The sequence below is a fragment of the Papaver somniferum genome, unplaced genomic scaffold, assembly GCF_003573695.1.
Source record: "Papaver somniferum cultivar HN1 unplaced genomic scaffold, ASM357369v1 unplaced-scaffold_139, whole genome shotgun sequence".
Lineage (NCBI taxonomy): Eukaryota > Viridiplantae > Streptophyta > Magnoliopsida > Ranunculales > Papaveraceae > Papaver > Papaver somniferum.
Window position 1 is genome coordinate 3,065,181 of NW_020623156.1, and position 25,669 is coordinate 3,090,849.

Consider the following 25,669-nt stretch of genomic DNA (forward strand, 5'->3'; position numbering starts at 1 on the left):
GGTTCTCTAAGCCTAATCTCAAATTGATTCTTCTTCTTCTTCGCATTCTTGGGGTCACCTCTATGATCTACTTCTAAATGCTTGTCACCGCGAGGGGTGGGTGTATGATCAATCAGAGTTAAGTTATTCCCTCTCTTTTTCCTACACAGGCAATACATATGTATGATTTCTTAAAGGTTGAACAAACAAGATAGAAACAAATAAACCAAATTAACTTACGGTTTATAATGTGATGTTCAATAAAAACCGTAGCAAAGTTACGGTATGTAACTTGACCAAAGTTAGCAACCTTAATTATATACGGTGCTTAACTGATGCCAAGTTACGAACCATATGTAATTACGGTTCGTAACTTTGGTATCGTCTTCAACCGTATATTAACTTGGAAACCAGTTTTGAGATATAAGATGATTTACGGTTGAAAACGCTATAAACCATACATGCCGCAACTACCCTACATTTCATAATCTTTTGTACCGTACATTGAAATTCTAAATGGCACACAACTCTTACTTACGGTTGCTAATCAACACCATTACATACCGTAGCAGTTACGGTTACTAACAAACTCACAATTACGAACCGTATGGAAAAATATTAACATGCAGCACAAAATACGGTTCGTAATAGGATTTCAATTACCAACCGTACCTGGCAAAATTCTCAGACCAAGAACATACGATTGGTATTTAAGAAAAAAATCAATAGTTAAGAACCGTAGAAGCATCAAAATCATCAGATACGGTTCGTAACAGAACCAATTCCAACCGCATCTCTATCAAATCCAGAATTTGAAATGAGGTTTTTAACCTAAAACTCTAATTTTTGATGGAGAATACACTTCAATTGAACACAACAAACAAAATACTAAATGGGTTTTCGAATAAATACCTCATATAAGTCATTACGTTTGATTTGTCCACTTAAGGGGTTTGGAATTGATGTTCTTCACGATTGAGTGATGTTCTTGATTAGAAGCGGTTGAATCTTCGTCAACTTTCTTCTTCTTCGTTATCTCTAATATGGACTTCAATCAACGATTATTAATGATGCGAATCGCCGATTAATCGAAGACGACGATGAAGTTTTCGATTCTAATGGAGGTGGTGCTTACGGTTACAATGGAAGTAGAGAAGATGAAACAAAAGAAAAAACTGATTTTGATTCTTCTCATAATTTGGTTTATATGATGGAGGACAATTCAGTCTTTTCAAACAAGGATAAATTAGTACATTTAAGGTGAAAAGGACAATCTAGTCAATCTACACTCCCTGTAGGACACCCACTAACCAATACGAGGGACATTGTTATCACGCTTGCTGCCCCTCTACCATTTCCTGCCGCCCCTATACCAGGATTGAAAAATAGCTAGCCAAGTCCATTTTGTTGTTAGCCGCCTAAATTAGTCCGACCGACTCTAAAACCCTAACCTAAACCCCTCATTTACTGCCTCCTTCCGTTTTCACTCAAAACCCTCTCTTCCTCCTGCTCAAAACCCCACTGCAAACTTTTCCTCCTCACTCCGTTTCCCACCGACTGAATCTTTTTTGCTCCTAATTGTTGTTAGGGTTTACTTATACACTATCTATTTCATCTTCCTTTAATCTATATTTGTTCGCAATTTTGTTTTCTGTTTGTTTGATTTTTTGCAGGTAAAAGATGTCGATTGACGGTAGTTTTAGTCTCGAATCGGCTCTCAGGAGGTTTCTTTATCGTTGCCCTAAGCTTACATCACACCCTGGATTACAATCTCTCATACAAAGGGTAAAAATCACCTTATTTTCTGATTTTTTTTTTTTTTTGAATAAAATTTGATTTTTTTTTTTGTTATAGGGGGATAGGGTGTCGGAGAAGGATGTAGTGAGTGAGATAGCGGAGTTGTTTATTGACCCGAATTATACTATTCCAGTAATGGGTTGTTTTAGGCCAATTGCTTTGAAAGTTGTTGCCAAAGCTGTGGAGTTATTGCGGCCATTTGGTCCGAAATTGGTGAGGGATTCTGATTCTGATGTTATGATGATGGATGTTGAAGGTGTAGAGAGAGTATTGTCTATTGAGGATTATGTTAGGAAGGGGAATGGTTTGGAGCTTCACGAACTTGCTTGCTTGGCGTTCTGTCGTGCGCTTGATTTAGCACCTTTTTTACTCGGGTACGTTGATGATATCTATTTATTAATTTTATTTACATTTCGTTCTAACTTTACAATTTACTACTTGTTTGGGGTTCTGTGAGTACTAGACATCATTTTAGGATTGTTATGTGGTTTAGGCTGACATAGAATCTGTATGCGAACCTTTTCGGCATCCCAGTTTCCATGCCATTTTTACATTCAATTAGTAATTTTCTCATGTTGATATGTCATGTTTATGTTTATGCAGGACTGTTTTAACTTATTTCAAATTTGCTCCACCTCCCTTTCAACGGATTTTGACAGTAGATTTGGGCGCACGACTAACAGAACAGGTATGGTTGTAAATAATGTTCGTCAAACTTATATACTGACATGACACGGAAGAAAGAAAGATTAGTGAACTTCCTTCTTTATACGGTGTAATGTAGACTAGGATAATGATCATCTATCTGCCATCTGACTTATTGTGAAATGCCAAACTGAGAAATTTGAAAGGTGGAAAAACCTCTCAATTTAACTGATGAACCATGTTAAAATCTTGGAAGGAGGTATCCTATCCTTTTGAGAAATCTGTAGCATATGTAGTGTTGAAGTAGTTGAAATCAATGTGGAAGAGAATTCGATTCTTGCCTGCCTGGAAGTGTACTGGTTTAGTAATCTGGAATCGCCTAACATCTGTCTTTGCTGTGCAGGATGGAACTCATTTGCTGGATGCCATTCGTGCATCATTACGTTTCCTTAATGTAGAACCTCGGATCTTTTCTGAAAGTTGGGATTGGTCTTCTTTATTAGACCTTGTACAGCAATCCATAATCGTTGAATCAAGCAATACCAATATTGTTGTTGATATAAGATGGTGTACAGCACAGATATTATCTATTATTTTGAAATTGAACGATAGAGCAACCGAAAAGTTTGGTCTGGTTGCAGAAGACGCTCTTGGATGCTTATTACGGTTTGTTCCAGAATCATCTTTCTTTCTTTTTCTTTTTGGCAAATCTAGCTACTACGAGAAACTACAACGGAAACAATTTTTGGTCATTTTATTTTCTTCATCTGCTTTTCCATATTCAGTTGGGAAGAGTTTTGTCGTGATGTATCACTAGAAAAGCTTGGATGGTTCCTTCTCGAACCTGAAGAGGTCTGTGATATTGAAGGGAGCAATAATTTCAATCTGGAGCGTTGTTTGCAGTCTTTTGTGCATAGGGCTCTGACGAAGTGCTCGTCAAGCTCTGGTCAAGTGGAGGCTTCACCTAGAAAGAACAGAAGGTAGGCAGGACATATCGATTGTAGACTCTATTTGGATTTCCAGTTTTAGATTCAACATGATTGTTTGCATGGTTGACATCCCTTCAATTTTCGTAGGGTTGTGAAATCGGTAGATAGCCACTTTCATTTGACCTCTACTCTTAGGAAGAGCTATGAGATGGTCCTCCTAGCAGTTAGTCGGAGGTGGCCCATACTTCTGTATGGTCCTGTTAGTGCTGGAAAGACAGCATTGATCAATGAGTTGGCTGAACAGAGTGGAAATCAAGGTATGCCTTTCAGAAAAATTTCATTTGTATCTTGATACAGCTTATAGCAACCATTTAATACAGTTGTGATTTTTGAAATTGTACATCAACACCTTATTTTTCTCTCGCAGTTCTTTCAATTCACATGGATGAACAAATGGATGGCAAAACTCTGATCGGGAGTTATATATGTACGGAGCAGCCTGGTGAATTCCGATGGCAGCCGGGTTCTCTTACTCAGGTTTGTGTAGTCTAGGTATTAGTTCATTTTGTAAATGGTTGATTGGTATCCTTTATTGTACTTATATCTACTTTCAGGCTCTTCTGAATGGACTCTGGGTAGTGTTCGAGGACTTCGATAAAGCACCATCAGATGTACAAAGTGTTCTTTTACCTCTACTGGAAGGTGCAAGTACATTCGTAACTGGTCGTGGGGAGGTAAGATTTGCTGATGAAACAGTCATACATGCTTTATTCGCACAGATTTCCTTCTAGCTGTATGATTCTCTTTATTCTTAGGTGTATAATGCCGAAATCTTGTTCATTATTTCTTCCCCATCCTCAGAAGGATATGTCTTGTCTGATAGCTTTTTTTGATGATCCTGCTGAACTCTTCTCTTTTTTTTCCTTGTTCTGTTTTTTTACCCATCTGTTTTTATGATCCTTCTAAGTTCTATTAGTGTGATGTGCTATGCAACAATCTTTTATTTTACTTTGGATGTCTTACACTATCCATAACTTCTTGCAGGCAATCAGTGTGGCACCTAGCTTTCGGTTGTTTGCTACAATATCAGTTTCAAAGGATGATATTTCTCACAGTTCAGGTGCTTATGACGGTCATCCTTATTGTCTTCCCCTTTCCCATGTCTATGGTACTCTATGTTTTAGCATATAGCCGGTTCTTAGGATTCAAATCTCAAAATAAGATTGAGGTGTCTGGTCTGAAATCTGAATTTTTAGGACTAGTGGAATGCTGAATAGTTAAATGTTAAGCGTCTTTCAGAACTGAGACGGAAGATCTCAGAGTCTGATAACTATCATTAGCCCGAGCTTAACGCCGTTGTCGAAATATGCTCATAAGAGATGTCTGTTGTCAGCCCCTGGAGGTTGGGTGAACCCTGAATTTGAAACCTTGTTTAATTTTTTTTTACCAATATGTTGGAAATTACAGTTCCCAGGCCTAAGTATCATACTTAAGTCATTTGTGTAGTTTTATGATTGTATATTTACCCTTTTCTTCTTTTAGATTTCATCTTTATCTCTGTGCTTCCACGTTTCAGGAAGGATATCGTCTGGCGGTCTTTGGCGAAGAGTATTAATTGGACCACCTAATAATAAAGATCTATTAGATATAGTAAAAAAACGGTATCTCCAATTAGATGATACTGTTGCAGAAAGGATTATAGGTATGCTAGTTCTTTTTGTTATGCAAATGCTATTTTTGGATGTCAATACATGTATCTCATAAGTCTTTATTTCCTCCAGAAACTTTCAAAGCTGTAAATGTTGTTGCTTCACAGCAAATCGGAGGATTTCAATCTATCAACAGGTTTTCCTTAAGGTATTATTTTAAGTAAATTAATTAGTTTGCAGCAGCAATTTCATCATAAATCTTTTATTGAATGTTGTTGAGTATCTTTTTCTTTTCTATGCTGCAGGGATCTATTGAAATGGTGCGAAAGAATTACAGGGTTAGGATTCAGCTTTGTGGGGGGAATTAGTTTGACAGTTCATGAATGCAAAAGTATCTATCAAGAGGTGAGTCTGGGTGCAGTTTCATTCTATTAGAAGGTGGTCATATGTGTGACAAAATACAAAAATCACTTGCTAGTAGACAAAGCGTACTTAACGTGGTTTTATTTCAGGCAGTAGATATTTTTGCAGCTTCCTCAGCTTTTTGTGAAAACCGCATAGCAATAAAGAAGGAAATTGCAGAGATTTGGGGGGTATCAGTGGCTGAGGCTGAAACTTTATATCCTCCTAATAAGATTATCATTCAGGTTTGTCCTGTTCCATTATGATCGGTGTTGTGGTTTGAGTCTTTTCTTTTCATCTACCCAGTTATTTACATTCCCACTCCTTTGCAGGATAACCGATCGGAGTTACGAGTTGGAAGAGTTATCCTCAAACTTACTCAGCCTGTGGTAAGTGTACTTGCTTGACACTGGTGTTTTGATGAGCTGTATCTGCTCCGTATTTCCATTTACTTTGTTTTTGATTATTGGAGTTACCTAAGTATGACCTGGGTGAAGTTTGGACTATAGGGTGGATATCGTACTGCAGTGGACCATCCAGTGTGTGTACATTAATATATTGGTCTTCAAAGTTACTAATGGTTGTCAATTTCTTTCAAGGTACGAAAATTGAAACCGTTCGTTGGTCTACGTACTTCGTTGCATGTCCTTGAGAAGATAGCTTGCTCTGTCAAGTACAATGAGCCTGTTCTGCTAGTTGGTGAAACTGGTACTGGGAAAACTACGCTTGTACAGAGTCTAGCTGTGAGGCTGGGTCAGCCGCTTACTGTCTTGGTAATTTCTCACTTTCAACGGCACTTTCCAGGGTTTGGATCTGTGCAGAGCAGGAAATCTAACATCTAATTTGTCTGTGTTCCAGAATCTAAGCCAGCAAAGTGATGTTGCCGATTTATTAGGTGGGCTTAAGCCTATAGATCCCCAGTTCATTTGCATCCCTCTCTATAATGAATTCATCGAGCTGTTCTCAAAAACAACATCTTTGAAGGTAAACTTTACTTTCAGAAACTTTAAAGAGAATCCTATCGAGTTTATCATACTAAGTTGTGTTTTGAATGCTCAGGTAAATAAAATTTTTATCGATCGTTTGCGAAGCCTTCGAGATGCAAAGAATTGGAGAAAGCTGCTACAGGTTATACAATCAAGGCTTCAGAAAGCTCCTCCTGTAGATTGTGAAGACGGATCATCTGGAAAACGGAAAAAAGGGTTACCTGATGATGTAGTTCAGGCCTGGGGAAGTTTTCTTGTTAAACTTGACAGTGCTCGTAAGCAGATTGATTCTTCGTCTGGCATGGCTTTTTCGTTTGTTGAAGGGGCTTTTATTACTGCACTTAGAAAAGGCCATTGGATTTTACTTGATGAAATTAATTTAGCTCCTCCAGAGACATTGCAAAGAGTTCTTGGTGTTCTAGAGGGAGAAAGTGGCTCACTTTGTTTAGCTGAAAGAGGTGATATTGATTATATAGAGCGTCATTCGAACTTCCGCATATTTGCTTGTATGAATCCTGCTACTGATGCTGGGAAACGTGATTTACCATACATGTTAAGGAGTAGATTTTCAGAATATTTTGTTGATGAAGTGTTAAATGATGATGATTTGACACTCTTTATCAATCAATACTTGGATGAGAGCCACAAACAGTTGGTGAGCAAAATAGTTAGTTTCTATAAGTCAGCCAAGGAAAAATCTGTAGAAATGCTGCAAGATGGTGCCAATCAGAAACCCCAGTTCAGTTTGAGGTCTCTCTACCGTGCATTGGAATTTACGAGGGAGGCAGGAAAGAAGTTTGGCTTTCTACGAGCTCTTTATGATGGATTTTGCATGTTTTTTCTTACCTTACTGGATGGACCTAGTGCAGAACTCATGAAAAAAATGATTGTTTCATGTTTGCTAGGAAATGATACTAAGCTTCCAGATCTTCCCTTTCGTCAGTACTTGGCGAGTGGATCAGAGTCTGCTGGGCCGCATTCCACGTTTGCTGAGAATTATGTTCTTACGGCAAGTGTTGAAGAACATCTAAAGAACCTTGCACGTGCTGTTTTCATTAAGAAATATCCAGTCCTTTTACAGGGACCTACTTCTAGTGGTAAAACAAGCCTTGTGCATTATCTTGCTTCAATTACTGGCCATAAGTTTGTTCGCATTAATAACCATGAGCATACTGATCTACAAGAATATCTGGGTTCGTACGTTACTGATGCTCATGGAAAGCTTGTGTTTCAAGAAGGTGTTCTGGTTCAGGCTGTTCGTAACGGATCTTGGATAGTTTTGGATGAACTTAACCTGGCCCCTTCGGATGTGCTAGAAGCATTGAATCGATTATTAGATGACAACCGAGAACTTTTTGTTCCAGAATTGCAGGAAGCTATTCGGCCGCATGAAGATTTTATGCTGTTTGCCACTCAGAACCCACCGACAGTCTATGGCGGGCGTAAAATGCTATCAAGGGCTTTCCGAAATCGGTTTGTGGAGATCCACGTTGACGAAATTCCAGATGGCGAGCTGAGTGAAATATTACATCATAGATGTAAAATCCCGAAAAGTCGTGCCGATAAAATGGTTGAAGTTATGAAGGAGTTGCAATTGCATAGGCAGAACAGAAAGATTTTTGCTGGAAAACATGGTTTTATAACACCGAGAGACCTGTTCCGTTGGGCTGACCGCTTCAGACAATCGAAGAGTGATTCTCTCGAAGATTTAGCGAAGGATGGGTATTTAGTCCTTGCTGAACGGTTGAGAGATGAAAGCGAGAAAAATATTGTTCTAGAAGTTCTGCAGAAACAGCTTCGCGTGAAACTTGACATGGACAACCTGTATGGGCAGGTATATTTAAATTTCAGCCCTTTGTCTCTCTGATCAATTTGCTCCTCATCCAGGGGGATGTATAATCATATTTCTGTTCCAGAGTTTCCCTAGGAAATTTTTAGTTGCATATGATTACTAGATGGTGGAATATTATTTTGTATTATGAGATATGTTTTATTTAGCAATCACTAATACTTGGCTAGCTTGGTTATCGTTCATATGCTGTAACCCTTCTTAGAAATTCTATCTACAAATTCATAATATCGTTTACTTTCTATTGTGTATATTTCAGGAAATGGCTAAAGAATCAGAGCATATCAACAGGTGGGGTTGCTTTACGGAAGTTTTTATAGTGTGATTCCTAGTGCATTGGTTAGTTGACCTCCTTTGTCACTAATTTATCTCAAATGTTTTGCAGTATTTCGTGGACCCAAAGTATGAGGCGTCTGTATTTTCTTGTTAAGCGTTGCTATGAGATGCGTGAGCCGGTCCTCCTAGTTGGTGAGACTGGTGGTGGAAAGACTAGAGTTTGCCAGTTATTGAGCGAGATTTTGAAGTCCAAGTTGCACATTTTAAACTGCCATCAGCATACAGAGACATCAGACTTCCTTGGTGGTTTCTACCCTTTGCGTGATAGATCCAAGTTGATGAATGACTTCCGAAAATTGGTGGAGCAACTAATGATCTCAAATGTCATCCTTCATTTTCCTGGCTCCGTATCATTAACTTGTGACATTGCTGAAGCTCCTTCGACGTTTGATCAGCTCAACTTGATTATAAGTAGTTACAGAAAAAGGCAGGTGTCGCATCCGGATGTCACGGAGGATGATCTTCTAAAATTTGAGCAAACTATAATGGGTGACATGGGTCTTATTGATATGCATCAGAAATGGCAGACTATATTTTCATGGCAAGATGGGCCACTTATAGAAGCTATGGAGGGTGGCCACCTATTTCTCATTGACGAAATTTCGTTGGCTGATGACAGTGTCCTTGAAAGATTGAACAGTGTTTTGGAGCCGGAAAGGAAATTGTTTTTGGCAGAGAAAGGGGGGCCAAATTTGGAGAGCAGAACGGCGGATGGGAACTTTTTCCTTCTTGCTACAATGAATCCAGGTGGTGATTATGGCAAGAAGGAGTTGTCTCCCGCTCTCCGGAATCGATTCACTGAGATATGGGTCCCTTCTGTTAGTAGCCCAGGTGAACTACAGCTTATAGCTGTACAGAAACTTCATGATCAAGCAATATTTCTTAAAGATCCACTGGTAAAATTTTGGGGATGGTTCAACCAGTTGCAAATGGGGAGATCACTTACTATAAGAGACCTTTTATCTTGGGTTGATTTTATCAACGTATCTGAGGAGAGTCTTGGACCTAACTATGCATTCCTACATGGGGCATTCCTTGTTTTGCTTGATGGTCTTAGTTTGGGAACTAGTATGTCTATGAACAATGCAGCAGAGCTGAGGGAGAAAGCCCTCATTTTTCTTGTTGATTCTCTGAAGACTTTAAACAGGGGAGATTTTCCAATTCCAAAACTGGAAAACTTCGGGTGGGGTGAGTTTGGAGATACTTCGGATAGTATTCCCAGTGACAGTCTGCAACCTGACCATTCCTTCGGTATCAACTCCTTTTACAAAAGTGAGGGGTTCCAGTTCCTAGCTCCAACAACTCGTAGGAATGCATCCCGTGTATTGCGAGCAATGAAGCTTTCGAAACCTGTCTTATTGGAGGGCAGCCCAGGTGTTGGGAAAACAAGTTTAATTGTTGCGCTTGGGAAGTATTTAGGGCATAATGTTGTGCGAATAAACCTCTCTGAACAGACAGATATGATGGATTTGTTGGGGTCAGATTTTCCAAATGAAGACGAGGGATTTGCTTGGTCTGATGGGATCCTTCTTCAAGCTCTAAGAAATGGGGATTGGGTTTTGTTGGATGAACTCAATCTTGCTCCACAATCTGTCTTAGAGGGATTGAATGCTGTACTTGACCACCGTGCCGAGGTTTTTATCCCAGAGCTAGGGCTTACTGTCAAGTGTCCACCATCTTTCAGACTCTTTGCTTGCCAAAATCCTTCATCACAGGGTGGAGGAAGAAAGGGGCTTCCAAAATCCTTTCTTAACCGTTTCACAAAGGTTTATGTGGATGAGTTGGTGAAGGAGGACTATCTTCACATCTGTAAGAAACTACATCCAGGGATCAAAGAATCATTACTTTCGAATTTGATCGACTTCAATAAGAGGGTATATGAAGACACCATGCTAACTCATAAGTATGGTCAAGATGGTTCTCCCTGGGAGTTTAACCTGCGCGATGTCATCCGGTCGTGCCAGATTATAGAAAATGCACCTGAAAAATCAAAAGCAGATTGTTTTCTGAATGCGGTCTATGTCCAGAGAATGCGTACAGCAGCTGATCGTCGGGAAGTCATAAAACTCCATGAAGAGGTTTTTGAGATGAAGGCATTTATTAATCCCTACCCGCAAGTTCTTGTCAACCCACAAAACTTAATTGTGGGGAACTCAGTTTTTGAGAGAAACCATTTTCAGCCGTCTGCAGTTACAAAAGATGAGCTTCATATATTACCTGGTATTCGTTCCAGCTTGGAATCAGCCTTGAATTTCATTCAATATCAGTGGTTGTGTATCTTGGTGGGTCCATCATCATCTGGTAAAACTGCACTTGTTAGGCTACTATCTCAGCTTACGGGAAATGTTCTGAACGAATTAAATCTTTCATCTGCAACTGACAGTTCTGAATTGCTTGGGTGCTTTGAACAATATAATGCTTTTCGGAACTTTCGATCAGCTATCGCTCAGGTTGAGAAGTACATTGACGAGTATTGCAGTGTGAGTTTGGATTCTACAATAGAGGCTCTTATAAGTGACAGAAAGAGATTGGTCTCGAGGTGGTCCTCTTTCTTATTAAGCCTAAATTTTACCCCGTTGTCAGCTTCTGTTGCTGCTTACAGCGAGTATCAAAAGAATGATCTATGCAACTCGCTGGGTACACTGGTGCAGATAATTGAAGAATTGAAACTGGGTATGGAGAAGTATCAGCTTTCTGTATCCTGGTCATTCATGGATTTGGATATATCTCTGAAAGCTATTTTGGACTTGCAAGAAAATAACAAGAAACATGTATTTTCGGCTAAGTTTGAATGGGTCACGGGGTTACTAATTAAGGCTATCGAGTGTGGAGAATGGGTCGTTTTGGAGAACGCAAATCTTTGCAATCCCACGGTTCGTGTTATCTTTTTCTCTTTTCCTTGTGTCAGTTATATATCATTATATATCTGATTATGTTTTTCTCAAATCTCATTATGCTTTTATTTATTTATTTTGAAACACAGGTTCTCGATAGGATCAACTCTCTCGTGGAGCCGAGCGGAACGATAACTGTCAATGAATGCGGTCTTGTTGATGGGAAACCAGTGGTGCTTCATCCTCACTCCAAATTCAGACTATTCCTTACCGTTAACCCAAGGTACGGAGAAATTTCAAGGGCAATGAGAAACCGAGGGGTAGAAATATTCATGATGCCACCTTATTGGATATATGACGGGATAAAAGGATATAACTTGAAAGAAAATGAGATGAGAGATGTGCAGAGGTTTTTAGTTCTTTCTGGTATTCCAATATCTAAGTTTGTTGATGCAATGGCTGAGGCACATTTATTTGCAAGAGATGTCGGTTTAACACTTGGAGTGCAAATTACACTTCTTGAGCTTAAACGCTGGGTTCAGTTATTCCGGCACCTACTCATGAATGGAAATAGATCTTTGTGGAGCCTCCATATAAGTTGGGAGCATACTTACATGTCCTCCTTAAGTGAGTCTGAGGGGAAAGATGCTGTTGAACATGCGAAGGTTTCTTATTTGTCTCCTTCTAAATTATCTGAAGTGGATGCCTTTTTGGGGCGTTCTTTGCCCGGAGGGTGGCCAACCCCGTTCAAGTTGAGGGATTTAGCATCATACTCACGAGAAGTTTCTACAAAGCAGAATTGCATGTATTTGGAATTTCTAGGGGCTCAATGTGCTTCTTATGGCCAAAGCAAAACCTTAACGAGTCAAGCTGGTGCTTCTGGAGATATCACCAAGCAAAATCCGTCCTGTGTTCCTCTTCGTATGTTACAACATGTTTTATTTCCTATTGCTTCAGATAAGTTGGCTGATAGATGCGAGATTGGGAGATATGATGCTGCACTTGCTAATAAGATGCTCTTTTTTGCCGCTAATTGGATGGTTGAACAGACATCTGCAAGTGATCTTAGCCTCTATAAGTTTTTGCTGAGTTGGTATGACTCCCAGTTCAAATCCCACTGCAGCTTCTTCAGATCTTTTCTGAGAATACTTGACAAAGAATTAAGTCATCCTATTTGGAAGTGTGTTCTTGATTGTCAAAGAATTAAGTCATCTGGCAAAACTAATGTTATTGTGCAACCCCTCCCTTTGAAGTTGGCAGGTAGCTTGGGCTCAACTGAGCCAAATGAAGGGCGACTCTTCAAGGCTATACGTAGTATACGCTTATTAAGGATTAGCTGGCTTCAATGGGATGCGGAGGATGAATATGAATTCAGTGAAGAGGAGGCGGATTTCATTCATTGTCTACGGGTGTTGGAGAAGGAGGTCCTTGATAATCTCATAGACTCTTTTCATTTTGATGAGCTAAGTTTGTTATATACAAATCTTCTTGAGGATCACATATCATTTTGTCATGGGATCACTGCATCCCGGTTGGAGTGCTTGGTTTTGTCGTTGCGTACAATAAAGAAGGATGTTTTAAAATTGCAGCAAATCTTCCCAACAAAATCAGTGGGCACCTTGTTGGTGAAGTTTAGGGCTTTGGTTAAAGCATCGCCATGGAGTGTTAACTTCCCTAAGTCAATGTTATGGGTTCATGGTGGTCATCCTTTTTTGCCATCCTCTGCTGAAATATATTCAAAAGTCCGCCAGGTTTTGCATTTGTGTGAAGTAATTTGGCCAACAAAGACAAAAGCATGGAAGCCGTTAATTTCTGATGATGTTTATAGTACTACAGTTGTATCTGCAGATAAAGAACTTCGAACCCTTGCAATGCAAGGTGTTTGCATGTCGTCGTATTTTACTGCAAAAGATGATCAAGACGACGCCCACATTGTTAAACAGTTGGAGGAGATGCATCATATGCTTAATGGAAGGTTTGAATTTGAGAAGCGCAAGATGGAGTCTGCTTTATTGCCTAAAGCCCAAACCTTCACTGGAAATTCAGTTGACTGTTGTGTTTTCTGTCCTGAATTATTATGTAGCGAGCCTTTTTACAATAGTTGGAGGGAAACCCTTCCTCTCTGTGATGCGACCAGTTATTCTCTTGACAGAGATCTTCTCCAGAATTTGTCAAGAATCATCTTAGTTGATGAAGAAGAACTATATCTGGCTTTGTCTGATACTTCCAAGCATCTCCAGCGTGCCTTAGACTACTCTCTGGAATTCTCTTCAAGATGTCCTACAGATTTTGTTCCACATAAAACAATTCTGTGGACGTTGGATGCCTGGGAGTCGGTGGATTTGGTGAAAAGGAAAGTGGCTACTTATATCCTTGACATGTGGTTTAAGTGGCACTCTTCTCTGTGGACATACTGCAGTGAACCTGTCAAGAACTTCTCGAAGGACGACATCTGCGACGTTCCTTTTCCGTATATGCTCTTCCTTCCCGCCAAAATAGCAACACTCGATCAAATTCTGTAATATCTCTTACTCTGGATTACTTTTCTCCTTTATTATTGTTTATATTGTTGAAAACTTTAAGTAATTGGCTATCTATATATGGATCATATTTTTATGAGTAGACAAGGTGCCTTCACTATCAAGGACTATGCTGTTCACTGTTTGAAGCTCAGAGCTGGTTCAAGATACCTTTGGCAAGATTACTCATCCAGAACAGATGTATCCGAGTTTCTTTTATCTGCTGCTCACTCACTGTTCCAGCAGGTAGTGTGTGCAGAAGGTTTCTGGAATATGTATCTGGTTATTTTGTTGGGATTTGTTCTAACGTGATGTTCCGTTTTTCAGATCATATTTGCACACAAGAAATCTTTCGATCCTGAAATATTTGGAAACATCGAGTCATTATTCCGATCCTTTCAGGCGGGTCAGGTTAAGGTAGACTTCCATGTTTCTTCTCCAGCATTTAAGATTTATCTGTTTGCATCAAATGCCATGCTTAAAAAAATCTGTCCTGCTGTTTTCGTATACGAAAAATGCAATGAAAACCGATTGTGTTTTTGGTTGCAGGAAGGAGACTTACAAGTACTAAGCGAGCTAATTTTAAAATCAGGCCACAGTAGATTGACGTCTTTGGTGGATAAATTTATCCAACCAATTCTGATGGAGCTCTATAGTCAGCGCTCATCTCATGGTATAACTTTTCAAAGCTCTAAATTATGTTATATATTCTTGTTTCTGTTGGGTTGGAACTTGCTTCTTTTTTAGCAGTCAATAAATCTGTTAACTTTCTCATGTAGGTTTCCTATTAAATCTTGGCCGTGCTTGGTTGCACCTTGGGGGTTTGCGTTTCCATCTATTACTCTCATCTGGTGATCTCGATCCAGCCATTAAATATTCTTTCAAACATTCCCAGTTAGTGGAAAAGATATCCATGCTTGAACTTGAAATAAAGGTATATTTTGATGTTATTTTCTGAGTTTTCAACTTCTCTGTATAATTCAACATACTACCAACTAAGATGTGATTAAATATGCCAGTCCTCTTAGGTTGTGTATATATGTCTAGTGATGAGCCTACTCCAAACTTACTATGTTGCTTCTTTCAGGTTCGGCAAGAATGTGAACATTTAGCAGGGAGCAGCTCAACGAGAGATGATGAGCAACAAAGTGCAGTATCACTTGAAGCGCTTGAAGATGAAGTGAGATGCCTAAAAAGAAAGGTTAAAATCTCTACATCCACATCCAGATATTTCCTATCTATTGAATATTGAAATACTCTTATCTGAAATTTGACCGATGGACAAAACCAATTTGGTTCAGGTTGTATTTCGTGAGGATCCTGCTGAATTTACCAAGTTGAAATCAGAGTGTGCTGATTTCTTAGAATTGGTTAGATCTGCTTTGCTGCAAAAGAATCTTGAAGAAATGGATCCACAGCAAATGAATAATCAAGCTTGCAACTGGCAGGTAATATTATTTTGTATAATGTAGTGTAGAATTTGCTATACTTGTATTACTCATTCCTTCATTGTCGGTATTACTCCTTTTTGTTGTTTGCTGCTATGCATCCTTAACGACCTCCAATTTCCTGAATAATCAGGAGACTGCAACCAGCTTTATCAACCGGTTATCGGATGAATATGCTTCTTATATTGATATAATTCAACCAATTCAAGTAGCCGTATTCGAAATGAAGCTAGGTTTGTCGCTGGTTGTCTCAAGTGCTTTGCAGAAATCATTCTTAAAAAAGATTGAGGAAGACAGCATTTATCAAGTTCTGGTAATATGCCTGTACTTTACTTTGTTTTTATATATAGTGTCTACCCTTTAATTTTTAGCCCTCTTATCATGTTCTTGTTGATCATCTTGGCAGCAAACTATCCAATCTTTCACGCAATTCCCTAGAGATTGTGCAGCTATATCCGTTCCTACTGCAGTCAATATAGCTGATGTCGATCTTGCATCCTCTTATCACGGTGTTTCTGGTAACCCTTCACCAATGGATGTTCCTCTATTGAAAAAGCTCCTGGGTGTTGTAAAGAAAGTAAGTTTCAATAAATGAATGGTACATGTGAATCACAGGGCACACATCTTGATTTGACCTGAACATTCTCCTTTGATCACAGGAATCATTGCTGCAATTGCCCGCTTCTCTTTACCATACTCTTCTTGCTCGACAAGCACATGATGTCATCAATTCGATGCTCATTGATACCAAGTGTTTTGAGGTGATATACAGCATTCTAATTGTTTCCTTCTTTTTGTTACGCTTTTTAATTGGATTTCAAAGTATCTCCCCTTTGCTTATATATTTTTTCTTGGCTGACATTACGACTATTTATTTAATGCAGTTCCTTAGCTATATATTCAATCAGTTTTCAAAGTTGTGGCTGAGCATGAAAGACCAAACCAAAGAGAGACAAGAGGATGAGGCTCATAACTACAAATTTAAGACTCGTCAATTCAAGATTGAAGACATTTTGGAAGTCGATGTATCATCTCTCAGGAATTCTTTTACGGATGAGACATTATCTATGGAGTGGCAGGAGTTGTTGAAAGAGGAGGAATCCACAGAATGGGTATAGTTATCTCTGCTGTCCTTACAGTGATCCATTTAAGTTTGTAATCCTAAATGAATACTTTCTTCCATTTTTAAGGCACTTCCGAAGGAGACTGAAAATCTTGAGGAAGAATGGAACCTGATTCAGGATTCCGTTAAGAAAATGGTCTACGTGCATAATCAGTTCTTTGGTTCAAGTGATCTTGTTGAGCGAGTAAGTACATCGTGTTCCTTCTCCGTGCACTTTAGTTTATTTTGTTTAATCACCAGTGTATTCAAGCATTTGGCATTACCGTCAATTATTTAAATGTTCATAAAAAGGACCTATTCATTACTCGTGTGAGAGTGACGAAAGAAGATCATTTGCTATGTATCTCAGACCTATACAATCTATACTGCTATAGGGAGTTACTATGCTTAGGGTGTTCAAGATGTAACTGGGCACGAGGCACCCTAGTAGAAGTTTCTAGAACAATATCTTTTGCTTTTGTTTTTGTGACCTTTAAACTGTTATTAATTTGTGGGTTATACTTTCAGCCTGGAGTAGTGCAGATCTCTGATGCCGAAAAGCTATCTTCCTTCCTCGATTCTTATAAGCTGGGAATGGTGATGGTTAAAGGTGAGCATGCAAAAAAGCTATCTTCCTTCCTCTATTCTTTTAATTTTTGCATGTTGTGTTCATGTCCACCGTATAGAAAGGCCTAACATTTGAGCCATCTTTTTTAGTTCGAACAAGGGACTTCTTCTATCAATCAATGCACAGGCAAACTTAAGATTGACTTTATAGAAAATTCTATTTCTCCTGTGAAACCAACTTATTTATTTATTTTTACTTTTTGCTTTATTATCTGCAGAACTAAAGGGTATACTGGCCTCCAGCATGGATGAAAACCTTATGCCAGAACACTTGCTCCATTTGTGCTTGGACAGTGAAGCAAAATTTGGATGCTCTCAGCCTACTGCTTACAATTTTTACAAGGTTGTACAATAAATTGGATTGGTTTTCTTTATTCTGTCTCTCTTGGTTGAACTCTCAACTGAACTGGTACATGTCTTCTATCGCTCTCCAGGATTCTAATGCTGCTTCTATGGCAAGCATGGTCGAGCCCCTCAGAAATCTTCAGCAAAGGGTTTTGTCTCTTTTGAATGAGTGGCCGGATCATCCAGGGCTTCAAAAGATATTGGATGTTACTGAGATGTTGTTGGCTATACCACTGAATACTCCTCTGGCTAAGGTATATTCTACCTGACTCGTCTGCCAGCTTCTCCCAGGCTGTTTACGCTGTTTGATTATAACAAATAATTCAATGCTAATTTGTGTGTGTTTCTGCTGTTTTTCTTTTCATAGTCCCTTGCAGCATTACAATTTTTACTCAGTAATGGCCAGATGTTGGAGGAGAACGCACCAAAATTCTCGCTCTCCAGTAAGCAACTGTCTCGTTAGAGAAAAGAATATATCTTTGTCAAATTATTTCATTTTCTTTCTTTGAAAAAAGAAGTAAGATCTTGATTGCTGCTTACAGTTCAACTCCAGCCAATTCGTTCAGTGGCATCTTCATGGCAGAAGATGGAGCTTGATTCTTGGCCAGCTTTGCTTGATGCAGTTCAGGAACAGTATGAGATGAATTCTGGAAAGGTAGATTCTGGCATTTTCATTTCCGATTTTCATTCCCGGAGAACGACAAGAAAAGACCAATGAAAGACTTAACTTCTCCTATTTTCAATTTTACAGTTATGGATTCCATTATACTGTGTTCTTCATCGTGTCCAAACATCCGATGCTTCTGTAGATAGTCTATCTACAATTCATAGGTATGTGTGCTACCATTTGTGCATTTTCAGTTACAGAATGAAAAATGCAGGTTTCAAGAAATACTTGCATAGCCAGTTGGAAATATGAAAGTTTGATATGTGCTTAAATTGAATGAAATCTGCAGCTTAGAAGAACTTATACAGACTTCAAGCGTTGGGGAATTTAAGATGCGCCTTCAGCTTCTTCTTGCTTTCCATGGCCAGATTGATTGTGGTATTCACTTGAAGTTAGATCCAAGGTATGGCTTGCAAAAGCTGACACAGCTCCTTCTGCTATGTTTTATGTGTTTCGACCTTGGTTTATTCTGAGTTAGGTTAGAATTTAATCATTTCGTATGTAGTTTGAGATGAGTATTTGTTCCCTAGTGTAACTTATTTTTTACTGTTACCATTAGATTCTGACTCACTTTTAATCGTGATGCAGTCCTTTGTTGTCGGAAAATCTGAAGATTTTGTACAACGTATTCGGCTATTATATGCAATTCTTGCCATTGTAAGTTTTCCCTCTTCAGTGTTTTACGGGATATGCTGAGTTTTTTTTTTTTTTCTCAGAGATCAAATCATCTTACCATTATAAATCATATTTCAGGGTTAATGAACACTTAGAAACTCATAGAAAAAACATTGTGGGTCAGTTGAAAGAACATTTGAAGCTTTGTAAATGGGAGCATGTATCAATAGAGACCTCCAAAAGAATTCGCCTGAAAACCAAGAGGATAATCCAGAAATTCAATGTAAGTGCGATCTGCTGCTTTTTTCCTAGCTTGATATGTTCCTTCTTTTTGCATAAATTAACAGTGTCCCTGATGGCGGTTTACTTACTGAAGGAAATAAAGAAATGTGGCTAATTTACTCTTTTTGTGCAGATTTTGCTGCAACAACCAGTAATGGTTATCATTAACCAGGAAGTAACTAGGAAAGGGATCACAATTCCATCTATGTCTGGACCGAATAACTCAAACACAAACTCTGATACCAGTGTGGGAATGGTGGTGCCAGTTTCCATGGACATGGAACTGTTCAATTTCGAAAAAAGGTCACAATTTATCATGTCGAAGTTTTCTTTGAATTTTAATATTTTTGTTCCTTCAGGTGTTCTCCTTGTTCTTGGGGAAAATTGAAAATTTTAAGAACCTAGACGGAGATTTCGATTTTAAGAACCTAATTTTCTGATTTATCCCCCAATTAAAAAAAAAGAAGGTAATTTGGTTAAGGGGCTGTTGAATTGAATTGTTGGTTTTCTCCTTTGATACAGGCTAGACGAATGGGGAGAAGAAGTTCGTTCTGCTTTTAAAAGCTTGTATCCGGGAAAAACACTTGGGTTTATTGTAGACCGAGAACAAGCGAAGAATTTATGGCTATCACTAGAAAATATTTGCGAAACTGCAACAGCTTGTGCAGATCTCTGGAAGGATGAAACCAAGAATTTTGGAAAGAGGAGGGCACTTTCTGATTTTCTTAAGTTATTAGAGAATTGTGGGCTATCTCGGCGCAAGTCTGTTTTGTCTGAGGTATGTCTACATATAGTTTTGTCCATATCTTGATCTCTACCTTAGTGCCTTAGTGTATACATATATTTCTATCTTCTAATCCGTAAATACTGGGCTTCTTCACAGGATGCTGAGCTCAATGCTAACCAGCCAAATAGCTGGTCTCTCCAGCCATCATATGATGTTGCGCACTTGCTCTCAAATTTAGCTTCTGAATCAAATTGGGAAACAGCAAACAAATACTACTACAAAAGCTTGTCAATGGTGCAGCTTGTACGTCAAATTTGTTTAAATTTCCACAAGGATTTCAGCCTAGAGCAGGTAACTTCCACCACATTTGTTTAAACAGTAGGTATACTTGTGTGTTTTGGGTTATACCTGTTCTCATCCCGTGTTCTCTTTTCTTTTTATCTATTCACAGGTTGGAAGATCAGCCTCTTTCCTAGATCACCTCATCATGATTCAACAGGAACAGCGATTTGTTGCTTATGATTTTGCTGAGCGTTTGAAACAGTTGAGAAAATGTACAGCTTCCTTGAATGATTTACACAAGGATCATCACAATGTTGTTTCTGATGAAGTTAGTGAGTGTTCCCTTGCCCTTTACCAGAATGCCACTTACAAGTGCATGTGGCAACAAAAGGTGAGTCTTTATCTTTTGAAACAAATTAGTGTATCTTGTTTTTGGTTATCTTGCCCTTGTTTCAGTAGGGCCGTTTCTGATATTATTATATATTTCTTTGAACTTTTCAGCATTTATTTGATAGTCTGTACACAATGTCACATGAATCGTCTCTGTTGTTGAGAAAAGTTGAGGACTCCCATTTGAATGGTTGCTCAATTGTCAAGGTTGAATCCCACAAGATTCTTGTTGTCATTGAGAGGTTTATGTCAGGTTTTAAGCAATCAAAGGTATTATTTCACCTTTTCTCCCGTGCTAGTATGTGTAATTATGAAGAGTTTAACATTTGTCTTAATTAATTAATTCATTTTTATAGGAATCATTGGACCAGTATCTTCTCAGTGGTAATCGGACAGTGACGACACCAGAATCTTGCGACACTCCCTTTATAGTCTCGAAACAGATGGAGCAGTTGGTTTTGCAAAATTTTAAAGAATTAAATGATGTTCAGAAGGATATACAGGTTCTAAAGGAGCAAGATGGTGGTAGAAAGTCTGTTACACAGACGCTACTTGGGCGTTTTGAAGATGTTCTTAACAAGGTATGCATGAATTTATCTTTTGTATGTGGCTTAGGAGCTATTATGTCAGGCTATCCTTTTATCTTATCACCAACATTTTAAAAGAAATTTCAAAGATAAAAATACATCTTTTTTTGCAGGGCAATTTGATAATGGAGGAATATCATTCCTGTGTAGATCCTGAGAACCAGTTGATGTGTATCGATGATGGTGGTTCTTTGGAGGCTATTACCAATCTTGAATCTGCATTTGCTGAGTCTGTCAAGAGAACTTTGGAGCTGATTAATGAGGCAGTTCAGAAGCTAGGTTCAGTTAGCGGTTCTATTCTCTCTGAAGACTCGCCACATGGAAACATCACTTTGTGGAGAGTTTTGTTCGAGTCATCCATGGTGAATCTACGATTGGATCTTATATGCGAAAAGCTTGGTGAAACGATCAAACTTGGTGTATGTATTTTAATCTATCATTTTACCTTTATCACAATTCTTTCTTATGTATAATCAACTCCATGTGCGAACTTTCCGGTATATTCTTACTTGAATTGACTTGTTCTTTACAGGCTGAACTTATAGACAATGCTGGGGAGAAAAAGCCAAGTGTATGCTCTCAAGTGCAGGCAAATCTAAGGCAGTTTCATGTGTTGATTAATCTACTCCTGATGTTTGGTGATGGAATTTTACTCGAGTTCTTAGCCATGCACCAAACAGTAAATACTATTCCTTGTGTCTTAGTCTGATAATATTTTCTCAACCTGATTATGCGGGTTTCTAAATGTAAAAATTCTTTTGGATGGCAGGTGGCAGAAATGACTCACATGCTAGCAAACGTGTTTGCTTCCCTATATTCTAAAGGGTTTGGTATTCCACCTGGAGGAGAAGATGAAAGTGGATATCAATCTAAAGAGACACCTGGAATTGGTTTGGGTGACGGTGAAGGTGAGAAGGATGTGAGTGCAGAAATAACCGATGAAGATCAAGTTCGAGGGACTCAAAACAAGGTAATAATATTGTCAATAGTATCTAGATTTCATCATTTCAGCTTGTTCGTGTTTATTTGGTCGGCTCAAATTTGTTATATTTTGTGGCGGGGCGCTTTTGATTTATTGGTTTGTTTTCCTCTGTTCTTCTGCAGGATGAGGGACAAGATAACTCGAAGGATCTCCAGAATAACAATGACAAAGGGATAGAGATGCAAGATGATTTCAAGGGGGATACCTGTGACGTTGAACCGGACTCTGAAGAAGATGACAAAGAGGATGACAATGACGAAGAAGAAGAACCTGACAAGTCCATGGGAGATATTGGAGATAGTGGTGAAGTAGCTGATGAAACTCTTGGGGATATAGATGATGAAGGTAATCAAGATAACAAACAAGAAAAGTATGAAACTGGATCACCTGTGAAAGATCCAGATTCAAGTACCAGGGAATTAAGAGCCAAGGAAGATAATGCTGCTGCAGATGACACCAAGAATACGAATGGTGAGGAGTCTGATAAGCAGAAGAATGACGGCGAAGATGGAAATGATGATCCCGAAGAAGGTGGTGATACGGAGGATCCCGTGGTGGATAAAGACGATTTATATGATGAATCCTCGGGAATAGATCCCACTAGTGAGAAGGAGAATCAAGAGCCTGAGGAAGATATGAACCTGGATGGACCGAATGTTTCTGATCCCGTGGAACCTGATGGAGAGAATGATGAGAGTGGAGAGGATGTGAGTGGTGAAGATGGAAAAGGGAATCCAGTCGATGAAGAAGATGTCATGGAGGAAGAAACTGAAGAAGGGAGTAAAAAAGTAGAGACTGATGATATGGATGTTGATGGAAGCCCAGAAAACGATGTAACTGCACCAAGTAAACCTTCTGTCGGACAAACAATGCCTGATATCAATAAGGATCATGTGCCCAATAACGATTCTGCAACACGAATTAATGGAAACGCACAGGCATTGGATTCAAGCAATGCTGCGCCGGAAGAGCAGTGGGCTAACAGTAGTGATATGCAGAATGGTCTTGCTCCTTCAAGAAGTATGCCTTCTAGTAATGATGCTCCACAGATGGAGATTACAGTGCCTGATTCAACAGATGATGGGAAGTTAACAGATGATCAACCAAATCCTCAGTCAAAGACGAATGAACCTGATAAGTCATCTGCTCAAAGAACAAATCCAAACCCCTACCGCAGTGTTGCGGATACAATGGAAGATTGGAAAGAAAGAGTGAAGGTATCTGTTGATTCAGAGGAGAAGGATGGAAAAGAGGGGACTGATGATAAGGAGGCTCATAATGCTGACGAATATGGATTTGTTTCTGAGCCGGAAAGAGGAACTTCTGAGGCATTAGGACCAGCTACTTCTGATCAGATGGACAAGAATATCAAGGGGAATGAACCCGAGGGAGGTGAAGTTGAAGATCATACTAAAGAGAACACAAGCGAAAAAATGGAGGTTGAGGAACAGGAATCGCAGATACAGCCTGTTCAAAATTATAGTGGTTCCACGCCTAAACAGAAAATCGATGAGAGAAAAGAAAAACCAATGCTTGTCAGTGATGTGGCTGAGGAGGTTGGATCACCTAAACGTGATGATGGTGATCGTAGTAATATGCCAATGGATTTGGTCTCCATTAATAGGTCTTATAATGATGACAGCTTGCCGCAAATCAGTAACCTAAGAGTTGATGATGATGAAGACTTGGGAAAAGCGAAGGCCCTTGATGACGTATCTGGTGATACAAGGGAGAACGCCTCTAAACTGTGGAGGGAATATGAGCTAAGCACGACAAGGCTTTCACAGGAGTTGGCTGAGCAACTACGTTTAGTCATGGAACCTACTGTAGCCAGCAAGCTCCAAGGAGACTACAAGACTGGAAAGCGGATTAACATGAAGAAGGTAAGCACACTGCGAAAATAACTTTCAGGATGGATTTATCTTCTATATTTTATTTATATTTTGGGTGTAAATTCCTTTTTTGTCGCTTGGTTTTCAGTGGCTCAGTTCTCTTGGATTATCCTTGAGTCTTAAATCAATGTTTATGTTTACTTGTGATTGCAGGTAATTCCGTACATAGCAAGCCATTACCGAAAAGATAAGATCTGGTTAAGGCGCACACGGCCCAACAAGCGTGATTACCAAGTGATAATTGCAGTTGATGACTCCAGGAGTATGGCCGAGAGCAATTGTGGTAATGCTGCAATTGAAGCTTTGGTTACAGTATGCCGTGCCATGTCACAACTTGATGTGGGGCAGTTGGCTGTTGCAAGCTTTGGCAAGATGGGCAACATAAAGCTACTCCACGACTTTGATCAGCCATTTACTGGAGAAAGTGGTATCCAGATGATTTCGAACTTGACGTTCAAGCAAGAAAACACCTTTAAAGATGGACCAGTTGTCGATCTTTTGAAGTTCTTGAACAACAAGCTGGATGCAGCGGTGGCTAATTCCCGACTCCCATCTGGTCAGAACTCTCTCCAACAACTCATCTTAATCATATCGGATGGTCGATTAAGTGAACAGGAGACACTAAAGCGGCGTGTACGAGATATCTTGAACAAGAAAAGAATGGTTGCCTTTTTGATAATCGACAGCGCAGAAGAATCCATTTTCGACTCCACTGCAGCTTCATTTGATAAGGAAATGAACTGCACTATCACAAAGTATCTGGATTTGTTCCCCTTCCCATTCTACATTGTTTTGGAGAACATGGCAGCCCTTCCCAGTACTCTTGCTGATCTGATTAGACAGGTAAATCCCTGCACTCTTTACAAGTGCGCTTTTTCACCTTTCTTTTCCTTTTCCATTTTTGTTTGAGAAAGATTTTCGATTTCGTCTAACCATGTATGTCTTCTGTCTTTTGTTTCAGTGGTTCGAACTTATGCAAAATACGAGGGATTAGACGTGCCTTCAATATTTTTTGGCGTAGATGCATGGATTAGACGTGCCTTCAATATTTTTTGGCGTAGATGCATCTGATCGGCATACACTTCTTTATGCTGGATTGGTAGTGAAGTTTTTGGTTGTAAAATTACTAGTAATTTACATTTCAAGTCAGTGTATAATTGTACAGCCGCAATTTGTACTCTGATAAATTTATATACATATATAGAAGTTCTATGCCAGTTCAATATCTTTACACAACTTTGCTGAGATTACATTACATGATATATATTATATACAAGATATTGTACTCCTGTTCTAAACAAAAGAAGAGGATATTACATTATATAACAGAGTTGAAACCAGGTTATGGTGAAAGAAGATGAACGAATCACTTCTGGTTTGGAGCAACAGTTCTCTGAACTGTGGACACACCATCGACGAATTTGGTACGGAAAATGACATTCGCGTTGTTGAACATCCCTTCTTTCAAAGATACCACAATGAACTGCAACAAACACAACGGGTAACAGATTAAAAAGGTTAAAATCAAACAATTACCATGAAGAACAAATTGAAAAACACACATGAAACTGTAATTTGTCAAACCTGGGAATGAGGGAAATGACTTTTTATAATCTTTCCAATATTCTGAGTATGGCTGAGATCAAGCGCAGCATCAACCTGTTATGAGAAAATCAGTATCCATACGAAGTGCAGGATAAAAATAACTAGCTGAGTGAAGCTGTGTACTGAAATAATGAAGTTACTGAAGTAACTGTACCTCATCAAGAATATAGAGTGGTGCTGGTTTGAAGAGAAG

General features: G+C 39.0%; 1 protein-coding gene across 1 annotated transcript; it reads left to right on the forward strand.

The window, feature by feature from the left end:
* The first annotated feature begins 1,420 nt into the window (after positions 1-1,420).
* LOC113335159 (midasin-like) lies at positions 1,421-25,102 on the forward strand. Its single transcript, XM_026581285.1, has 52 exons — positions 1,421-1,764; positions 1,834-2,150; positions 2,380-2,464; positions 2,825-3,087; positions 3,207-3,401; positions 3,498-3,667; positions 3,778-3,887; positions 3,965-4,084; positions 4,395-4,470; positions 4,927-5,052; positions 5,132-5,207; positions 5,305-5,404; positions 5,512-5,646; positions 5,734-5,790; positions 6,001-6,174; positions 6,260-6,385; positions 6,461-8,221; positions 8,496-8,527; positions 8,622-11,445; positions 11,556-13,924; positions 14,030-14,171; positions 14,253-14,342; positions 14,475-14,598; positions 14,705-14,859; positions 15,013-15,126; positions 15,227-15,373; positions 15,507-15,686; positions 15,780-15,950; positions 16,033-16,134; positions 16,258-16,485; positions 16,564-16,680; positions 17,004-17,085; positions 17,321-17,445; positions 17,537-17,701; positions 17,815-17,890; positions 17,990-18,102; positions 18,199-18,278; positions 18,404-18,517; positions 18,703-18,771; positions 18,868-19,012; positions 19,145-19,314; positions 19,534-19,789; positions 19,895-20,089; positions 20,190-20,411; positions 20,522-20,680; positions 20,767-20,991; positions 21,111-21,416; positions 21,530-21,676; positions 21,767-21,967; positions 22,102-23,862; positions 24,025-24,714; positions 24,833-25,102. Exons 1-52 carry the CDS (start codon positions 1,660-1,662, stop codon positions 24,863-24,865), a joined length of 16,125 nt encoding a protein of 5,374 aa, XP_026437070.1. The 5' UTR covers positions 1,421-1,659; the 3' UTR covers positions 24,866-25,102.
* Positions 25,103-25,669: the final 567 nt, after the last annotated feature.